The sequence below is a fragment of the Euleptes europaea genome, chromosome 5 (assembly GCF_029931775.1).
Source record: "Euleptes europaea isolate rEulEur1 chromosome 5, rEulEur1.hap1, whole genome shotgun sequence".
Lineage (NCBI taxonomy): Eukaryota > Metazoa > Chordata > Lepidosauria > Squamata > Sphaerodactylidae > Euleptes > Euleptes europaea.
In genome coordinates this window covers 36,117,255-36,127,152 of record NC_079316.1, presented here as the reverse complement: position 1 = coordinate 36,127,152, position 9,898 = coordinate 36,117,255, and the positions used below count along the sequence as shown (strand labels likewise).

Here is a 9,898-nt window from a genome sequence, read left to right as displayed (position 1 = left end):
AGGCAGCTGTCGAAACAACTCAGGTCATCAGACGTCCCGTCCGTAAACTCTGCAGCGTGCAAGCTTCCTTAGGCGGCCTGCGATCATGATTCGGTCTGGGGAGAGCATCTTTCTGATGACGCCAATTCCGTGACGCACGAGGAAACGACAGCTGCTGCCTGTGCATTGAGGGACCCAACTACGTCACGCGCTCAACACAGCCGCGGGGAAGCCCAGCCCGCCCGGACTTGGCCGAGGGCGCTTTGCCAGCCGCGGAACCAAGGTGCCCGGAACTGGAGAGAGGAAGCGCTCGTTTCCCGACGGTGAGCGTTGGCGCATGCGCCCGGCCCTCCTTCCGGCCGGGTTCCTTTCACAGCAATGGCGTCCACGCTGCTGCAGCAGCCTCTGTGGCGCCAGGCTTGCCGCCGTTTCCTGGCCGCCGCTGCTGGCCGCGCCGCGCTTCGCCCTCAGCCGCGCCGAGATAAGAAGCGCTGGGCCCGCGCTTACCTGGATCAGCAGCGCGCGCTCGAGCCCCCGATGCGCCGGTGAGGGTCTCGGCGGCGGTTCTACGTGGGGAGGCGGCCTTGGGCGGCCGCCTGTTGAGCTTGGGGACCGGGGCTTCGCCGAGGGGGGAGGGAAGCCGTCGGGCTGTGGCGCTGAAGGCTCCAAAAGAGAGAGGCTTCAGGAAAGTAGGCAGTCCGGCTGTCTTTGGTGCCGGAGAGACTGCTAGTTGCTTAAAGAGGGACTTGTTTTGCTGATCCCCCCCCCCCCAGGGACCCATGAAAGCTGCCTTCTGCTGAATCAGACCCTTGGTCTGAAATGCCTCAGTTACTTCAATTGCCCAATAGAGTAATTCAGGAGAGGTTATCAGGAGTAAAAGATTCTTTTATGAGGCCAATAAAAGAAGCAGCACGCGCGGAGAATGCCCTTAAGGCGTCAGAGCATTGCCCACCAAGAACATAGTGTTTTATAGACGTTAGGATTGACAGCAATAATTACAATTACGTAGAACATTAGAGCCGATACATATTAAAGTCGTATATGCTCTCATTTGCATGTCCTATGAGAGTGGTCTTAAGGCATTCACTTTAGGTGGACATATGATAATGAAGAACCGAAACCTAACGTTCTTTTCTGACCCTTCTGGTGTCTTCAGTCATTTGGTTTTAGGCCTTGATAAGGAGCCTGGTTGAACCAGGCCTGCAGGGTGAGCTCATGGACGCCTGATCGCAATGCTGCCAGCTTCTGCTAACTCATATTCACACACTGGTGAATATGAACCAAATATTAGTTCTCTTGCCCCTTATACATGGGGCAATGCCTTTACATATGTGTGCAGAATAGATATGTGCCTGATGCTTATGCTCTCATACCTGAGCATAGCACTTTATAATTCTGTGAGTGTTCATACATGTGAAAGAATATATGCTTTCCCATAAATGAAGTTTATAGGCACTTCAGGTCCATCAAAGTCAGTATTGTCTACTCAGACCGGCAGCGGCTCTCCTGGGTCTCAGGCTGAGGTCTTTCACATAACCTACTTGCCTAGTCCCTTTAGCTGGAGATGCCAGGGATTGAATCTGGTACCTTCTGCATGCCAAGCAGAGGCTCCACCACTGAGCCACAGCTCCTCTCTGGAGGGGGACTTCTGAAAAAAGCTACATCTAAAGAGACAGTGTGGTTTAGTAATTAGAGTGTCCAACTGGGATCTGGGAGACCCTGGTTAAAATCCCCACTCTGCCACAGAAGCGTACTGGGTGGTCTTGGGCCAGTCATACGCTCTGACCCTTACCTTCCTCATAGGATGGTGGCTGCAGCAGGAGAAAATAGAAGAGGGAGAAATGGCATACATTGGTCTGAGCTGCTGGGCAGAAAAGCAACATGAAATGTGCAAAAATTAAATTAGTTCCTAAAAATAATTAACACTTTATAATCTGGGGAAAGCGAATGTCTGTATGGGGCGAATGGAGTTGTGTCTAGCTGGCCCTGCCCATGTGTGTGCTGGCAGAATCTACAAAGGTTATTTCTGTATAACTGATCAGGGCTCTGCATTTGCAAGAGGTCCTGATCACATGTGCATGAAGCTCTTGTTTGTAAATGATATATACCAAATGTGCGTAGGGTTGGAGCAATCCCATTCCTTGCTACACATGTTCACTCGCCCCAGTTTGTAACAGGCCCCATATGTGTTGTGAATGAGGGCTAAGATATGGAAGAGATGGAACAAATGTAGTTACCATTCCATAATCTTCCTGGTGTACTCTGTGAAGTTTTTGCATATCCACTTGCATGTGGGAAATGGCATAAAATCCATGTACAAAATTGTGACAATCTGCCCAGGGTTCAGTCTCTTTCCTAAACAGAATTATTTTCTATATAAAGTATATCATGTATGAAGTGGCATTATTGTACGGACAAGTTCTTGGACTGTCTGTTACTTTGAAACCAGAAGAGTGCAAAATACCAAGGAAATGTATTGTGGTTTTTTTTTTAGATGTCATTCCAAGTGAGTTTAATAGGGCTTAATTCCTCGTAACTGTTTAGCATTCCTCTGAAATACTGTTTGCATTCTGTACTTGGGGTTTCCCAATACAGACAGAAACTGAATGTGGGAATGGGATACATTGAAAAATCTAGTTCAGTAAAAAAGTAAAGGTCCCCTGTGCCAAGCACTGGGTCATTCCTGACCCATGGGGTGACGTCACATCTCGACGTTTTCTAGGCAGACTTTGTTTACGGGGTGGTTTGACAGTGCCTTCCCCAGTCATCTTCCCTTTACCCCCAGCAAGCTAGGTACTCATTTTACCGACCTCGGAAGGATGGAAGGCTGAGTCAACCTAGAGCCGGCTGCCTGAAACCAACTTCCGTTGGGATCGAACTCAGGTCGTGAGCAGAGCTTGGACTGCAGTACTGCAGCTTACCACTCTGCACCACGGGGCTCTAGTTCAGTACAGTACCCTTTTCTCTAGTTCAGATTGTCACAAAATCACAAAGTCTGTTTTATGGAATCAGTGATTTTATTTCAGATTATTATTTGTTTTTCCATTATGCAGTTCTGAAAAACCTAATTGGGATTACCATGCAGAGATACAAGCATTTAATCACCGATTGCATGAGAAGTTTTCCTTGGATGTCCTCAAAACTGCCTTCGTTAATCGTTGTTACATTAAAAGTGAAGAAGCCAGACGCAAAATGCTGGGACTAGAAAAAGAAGACATTGCTCTTAATCTCAAGGACAATCAGCAACTTTCAGAGCAGGGGGCCTCTTTTTCACATTCTTACCTCACAGAATGCTTTGAAAAGGCCTTTCCAAAAATGCCATCTGCTGGCATTGAGGCTATTGTTAACTTTCTCACCGGTGAAGAATTGGTATCTTATGTGGCCAAAAACTTGTCTTTGCAAGACTTGACGCTTTGCGCAGAATTTCCTGTACCACCTACTGTGCTTCAACAAACTTTCTTTGCTGTAGTAGGAGCATTGCATCAAAGCAGCGGCCCTCAGAGAACAGAGATCTTTGTCAGGGTAAGTTATTGCGCAGTACAGCATTGTTATATATAGCAGAATTTATAGTTCTTTGGCACCCATCCAAGGCTACAGTGCTCCCTGTTATAACACACAAGGAATAATGAATTGCATCCTGTGACTCAAAAGTCAATAGAGTAATCGCCTACAACTCTCCTCTTTAATTATATAGCTTTTACTCTGTGAAGTATTTGTGCATAATTGAAGAAGAAACTAAGCCGCCCGGATGCAGGACTGTTTAGATGCCAACGGAAAGGGAAGGAGCTCTAAGGGAATGCAAAGTTTCAGATATTGTTGTGGAATCTGAATTTGGCGACTTTTGCTTTATCAACTTCTAACTTCCCTGTTTGGCCTTCCATCAAGTCAGATGTCACTCAGATCATTCCAGTTGTTACACTTATAATATGCAAAATTAAATGCTCCAACGCTTGGGAGAGACAAATACTTATGCTTAAGAGTTTAATAGGGTATTTGGAAACTGTTTATGTTATTTACAGTCCTCTTCTCTCACTGGGACTCAAGGGCTGCTGTTGTGAAATTCTAACCCGTGCACATCCAGCTGGGTCAGTGACATTTCAATTGTCATATTTTCTTGTTTGCTTCCTTGGAATAATTTTACTGGGTCTGCCAAATGCTCTTGTCTGCAGCAAAAAGTGAGGGTCCTTGGCCTGATTTAATGATCAGCCCCATCACAGATCTGTTGCAGTGTCATTGCTGTGTTAAAAAATACCATTTATTTTATTTTCTTCCCATTTAGAGGGCAATACCACATGAATGATGTAATGCGGAGACTCTCCTGTGTGCATGATATAATTACCAGGATAGAGGCCTCCAAAATTTGTATCCCCTGGTCTTGGAAGCATGTTTGAGCAGCTTGTAATGCTGGCTTTTCAACACAAATGTGAGCATTGAAACTGCTAGTTCTCTGGTTTAGATATGCAGTCTGAGCCAGAGACCCCTTTCCCTTCTTTTTCCTGTGCTGCTGTTAAGCAGGCAAGTTGGTTGCATGTAGCCAATAGATAGGTGAGCAAATGAGCAATTTTCTTCCAGCCCTTTTGGGACCTTTCTGACTGCATGCAAGGTGTACTCTCGGCAATAAAGTATCTGAGGTACCCGATGTTAAGATATCAATTACCCCAGAAAGAGCAGCGCGGGAAGTTCCACTACTTAGAGAAGACTATTTTCTGTGTTTTAGTAATGCTCACAATTTTGGGGCCCTTGCCAGTTCAAGCTTGAGGGGGTTCCCTTATCATTAATTATCAGCAGGCATTCCAGAGTGCACACCTGTTGGTGAACTGGGATTGGTGTCTTTCCCGACAGCTTTTTCTTTGTCCTTAAACTGGAGGAATATAATTCACAGGTAAACAGATGTGCTCAGCCCCCTTACATTAACATACAGAAGGTTTCTTTCTACTAATATGTTAATGAAGATACCTGGTGGTATGTGGTGGCTGAGAGGTATGTTGATTTGTGGTAGGTAATACTTAAGTTTCTTGCAAAAAACTATGTAAACCATAAGTCCTTGACTTTAAGGCACTGCAGCCTTTGTTGGATGGCTTCAGGGAAATAATGACATAAGCATAAGATTGTTCAAAATAGCAAACTTTGGCATTTTGAACAATTAGCAGGAGGCATTTTATAAGACTCTTTGTAGCTATAATTGTAAAATACATTACAGATTCCAACAGCACTTCATATTTCTGTTTTCCTATTGTCTCTCTTTAATTTCTGTGTATATCAGGAACCAAAACTTATGGCCCCTGTTACTTTCCCCCCCTTTTCCGTTCAGGACTTCTTCATTCCTCAGTTGATAGGGAAAGACCTGTTTGAACTTTGGAATGTAGTAAACCCCATGGGCCTGCTGGTGGAAGAACTGGCCAAGAGGAATGTGTCTGCTCCAGAGCCAAGACTAACAAGACAGTCAGGAGCTAGCACTGCCTTGCCCGTGTACTTCGTTGGATTGTACTGGTTAGTAGGACTCCGGTCCACTTTACATTTATCTGTGACTTTTACATCCTGCCTTTCTTCCATCATGGAACTGAAGGAGGCTTATGTGGGGTAACTCCTGGCAACGCCATCAGCTACTTACCAGATTCATTATCAGCCTAGTTTCAGCAGTGTTTCACCAGCATGTGCCTACCAACCGAGGCCAGGTCCAGGTTTTGTGGACCTTGGGCAAGGGGATATAACTGCCCACTTCTCTTTTGGTGGTTCTTCCTCCGTCTCTTCTAGCCACTCCTCTTCCCTACACTTCCACTCTGTTTATTTAGGGGATTTCTTTTGTCACCTCTTTAGAGTCTTGCTCAAGGCAGCTTACAATTAAAATAAATTGTCAGTATAAAAATACAGCCCTGACCTGGATAAGCCAGGCTAACTTGATCTCGGAAGCTTAGCAGAGTTGGCCCTGGTTAGTACTTGGATGGGGGACCACCAGGGAATTCCAGGGTCATGACACAGAGGCAGGCAATAGCAAACCATCTGTGTTAGTCTCTTGCCTTGAAAACTCTACAGGGTCGCCATGGCTGCGACTTGACAGTACTTTCCTCCCCCATAAAAATACCACTCCTTCCATTTGGCCTTCCCTCTTTGGTCCCGCCTTCCATCCTTTAACCACACCTTGAAGTCACCCTGCTCTTTCCTCCTTGCAACTTGAGCAGGAAGAACATAGGCTGATGCCTCCTGCCAGCCTGCTTTAGTTGCAAGGTGGATCAGGAGGGAGTGATCTCTTTGTGTGTAGAGTGGCGGTGACCTGCTTCCTCCCTGATCTGTGCTCCAAGTGATCTTAACAGAAGTACATTGTAGGAGAGCAAGATCATGCCTGCTCTGGCTTTTGTCCCCTGTGCATGCAATTCATATTTGACTAGTGTCTACATGCAAAAAATCCAACATGCATAGGCTCAGACTATGCAATTGATAGTCCATGTAAATTCTGGGAATTACTCTGCAATTTTGGGCCTATAGTTGTTGGATTTTTTGCACATTGGCAGGTAGGTACCCTGGCTGGAGCCTACCATCATCACACATAACAAGCCCATTTCCACATTTTTGTCAAGTGTGAGGTTTATTGGTTCTTGTAGGTTATCCGGGCTGTGTAACCGTGGTCTTGGTATTTTCTTTCCTGACGTTTCGCCAGCAGCTGTGGCAGGCATCTTCAGAAGAGTAACACTGAAGGACAGTGTCTCTGTGTCAAGTGTGTAGGAAGAGTAATATATAGTCAGAAAGGGGGGGGGGGTTGAGCTGAATCATTGTCCTGCAAAAAGTATCAAAGGTAATGTGCTAATCTGTTAAAATGGAACCATTGTTAACAGATCACTTCAGGATACAATGGTTCCATTTTAACATACCACACCCTCATTAGCACATTATCTTGATACTTACAGGATAATGATTAGCACATTACCTTTGATACTTTTTGCAGGACAATGATTCAGCTCAAACCCCCCCCCCCTTTCTGACTATATATTACTCTTCCTACACACTTGACACTGAGAGACACTGTCCTTCAGTGTTGATCCTCTGAAGATGCCGGCCACAGCTGCTGGCGAAACGTCAGGAAAGAAAATACCAAGACCACGGTCACAGAGCCCAGATACAAGAACCAATGAACTCTGACCGTGAAAGCCTTCGACAATATTGTGAGGTTTATCTTTACAAGCTTTATCCTTCTGTTGGCCTCTGTTTTACAAAGAGAGATAACCACTAAAGTACCAATAAAAATTGCACTCTGGTAGCTCTGTAAGCCATGATAGCCAGATTCTCAACTGACTTCTTTAGTGTAAGAAAGCTTGTGCCTCTGGTATTGTTTGGTCTGAAATGCAGTTTTGTAAATTCAAATGTAATTACAATCTAGAAATCGTAATTTAAAAACCAGTCCTTGCCATTATAACCTCTTAAATCTGATAAGAGTGTGGGGGGGCGGGAAGAGAGAGGTTTTTTAATTTATATAACCAAGCCTTCCACTCATCTCAGTTTAGCCTTGTTCCTTCACTGCCATTACTTTCCCTTACACCATCACCACTGTTCACAGGCAGTTCCTGACCTTTTCCTTGTGCTTCTCCTTGACTGCTGGAACTAACTTTCAGATTCAATTGGTGCCTGTTGATGTGTACTTCGTTCCCTGCCAGATGCCTAGTTGGATCTCACTCCCACTTTGTTAGATCTTGGTTTGTCCTTGCAGTTCTTGTTTTTCAGTCCTAGATTGATGTGTACTGAACATGACATTCGGATGCCTGTTCTAGTTTTGGCTTCTGTTGTTTAATAAAGCAGCCTGCCTTTAAGCTAACAAAGGTAACTCATGATACCTACTCCTGAAGATGTTATCTAGGAGAGAGAGAGAGCGCGCGCACACAGCCTAATTTTTCTCTACTTTCTATATGAGGTGGAAGAGCCTTCAGGTGAGGTAAAATTAATGGCAACACTGAGTGGGCCTATAGAAACATATCACATAGTGAAAATGAGAATAGATATTGTTATTTATAGTTAGCTGTCTTGGACACTTTATTGTAAAGTCAAGTTAACAATCTTTTAAATAAAACTCTTCATTTCAGACCGCAGGTAGATTCCATGATTAAATGTTTCACCAAATAAGAAAAATCCTGTGTATAGAAAACTAACATTTGAGGTAAAAAGGTAAAGGTCCCCTGTGCAAGCACCGGGTCATTCCTGACCCATGGGGTGATGTCACATCCCGACGTTTACTAGGCAGATTTTGATTACGGGGTGGTTTGCTAGTGCCTTCCCCAGTCATTTTCCCTTTACTCCCAGCAAGCTGGATACTCATTTTACCGACCTCAGAAGGATGGACGACTGGGTCAACCTTGAGCCAGCTACCTGAAACCAACTTCGGTTGGAATTGAACTCAGGTCATGAGCAGAACTTGGACTGCAGTACTGCAGCTTACCACTCTGCCCCACGGGGCTCTTCCTAGTGTTGGTTTTCTACATATTACCCAGTAGGGATGGCATTCAATTCCATGACATTCTGTATCTCTATCACCCGCAATAAGAAATCATGGGAAAAGTTTTACCACACATGAGTAGCCCTGTATAGACTGTGCTTGAAAGATAATGCAAAAACTGCAATTAATTTGTCCTTCCCCCCCCCCCTTTATGTACTCGGAGTGCACTTTGCCACGACCTGCTGAAACCTAGTTCTCTAAGGAAGGCAAGGTTTAGACCTCAGACAGACTCTTGTCCCTGTGGGCAAGCTCAGCTCCAGTGAGCCACTGGAAGTCACTGTCATTTATACTGTTGTTTATGTAACACCATACAAGTTGAGGTGCATTGAACAAAAATTGCATTCTGTGAATATTCATTATATTGCTGTGTTATGCCAAATGAGTGCTGTGCTACTGGTACCTTTGAGATATTGTGGAGTAACTGCAATTTCCGATAAAACTATATCCTCTTCATTTCCAGCGACAAGAAGCTTCTGGCAGAAGGAACTGGTGAAACAATATTGGCTGCTGAAGAAGAGGCTTCCCGTGTGGCCCTCCGGAAACTTTATGGGTTTACTGAGAATAGGCAACCCTGGGATTATTCTTCTCCAAAGAGGGAGCAGAGAGCAGAAAATTTAATTAGCAGCAATTAGGCAGGACAGTTTGCTCCTGCTTTGTGTACAAACCTTGTTCCAAATGATGATGCTTTTCAAGAAGCTTTATTTAGAGAGTGACTATGTAGCTTGGGTTTTGAAAACACCCACATTTCCTTCAACAGAAAATAAAACTGGGGCAGAGAGAAGTCTTATGCTAAGAAATAAAGAACTTTGGAGAGCAATCATTTGACAAATAGCATTGTACTTTTTGGTAGGATACACAGCCCTTACCCAAGAAGCTTGACCCTTAGAAATACCATGATCAAACAGCTGTTATCCATAGACGTTGTGAAAAGGCAAACAACTGAAAGTATGACTAATGATCTCTCTCAAAGGTTTTGCACAGTATGCTGAGTGTTAGCTCAGTTGAGATTTGAGTTGCAAAATCATACAGTAACAAGATGAAAAGCTATGATGTAAAACTTCAATCTAATTTAAGGCAATACAATGTTTCATATCCCACTGTGGAATAAAGTTAATTTATAGCTATGTGTTTCTGTTCTTTGAAGAGCACAAAAACACTGTGGTTGCATTGACACTTAATTTACAATTACAGTGTCAAATAGACGTGTACAAGTGGGAACCTGCAAGGACTTGTGGGAGGCATCTCACTTCTCCCCCACTATTTTCTCCTAATTTTTCTTGAAAGCCCCCATAACGTACCTCTTTCTGCTTCCTTCTCACCTTCTAAAGTTGTCAACTTTCAGGTACAACCTGGAGATCTGGAATCACAGTTCCCCCTTGAGGTTACCAGCTCCAGGTTGGGAGATTCCTGGAGATTTGGGGGTGGAGTCTTGGGAGGGCG

General features: G+C 44.5%; 1 protein-coding gene across 1 annotated transcript; it reads left to right on the top strand.

Moving 5' to 3' along the window:
- The first annotated feature begins 357 nt into the window (after positions 1 to 357).
- On the top strand, positions 358 to 9,141 carry MRPL44 (mitochondrial ribosomal protein L44). Its single transcript, XM_056850661.1, has 4 exons — positions 358 to 524; positions 3,033 to 3,501; positions 5,291 to 5,469; positions 8,919 to 9,141. The coding sequence occupies exons 1-4, from the start codon at positions 358 to 360 to the stop codon at positions 9,088 to 9,090; spliced, it is 987 nt and encodes a 328-aa protein (XP_056706639.1). The 3' UTR covers positions 9,091 to 9,141.
- Positions 9,142 to 9,898: the final 757 nt, after the last annotated feature.

Excerpts from the sequence above, each read along its gene's own strand:
- MRPL44 (XM_056850661.1), top strand. The coding sequence starts at position 358 with ATGGCGTCCACGCTGCTGCAGCAGCCTCTGTGGCGCCAGGCTTGCCGC. Across the intron at positions 525-3,032 it reads CTCGAGCCCCCGATGCGCCG|TTCTGAAAAACCTAATTGGG; the intron begins GTGAGGGTCTCG and ends TCCATTATGCAG. Across the intron at positions 3,502-5,290 it reads GAACAGAGATCTTTGTCAGG|GACTTCTTCATTCCTCAGTT; the intron begins GTAAGTTATTGC and ends TTTTCCGTTCAG.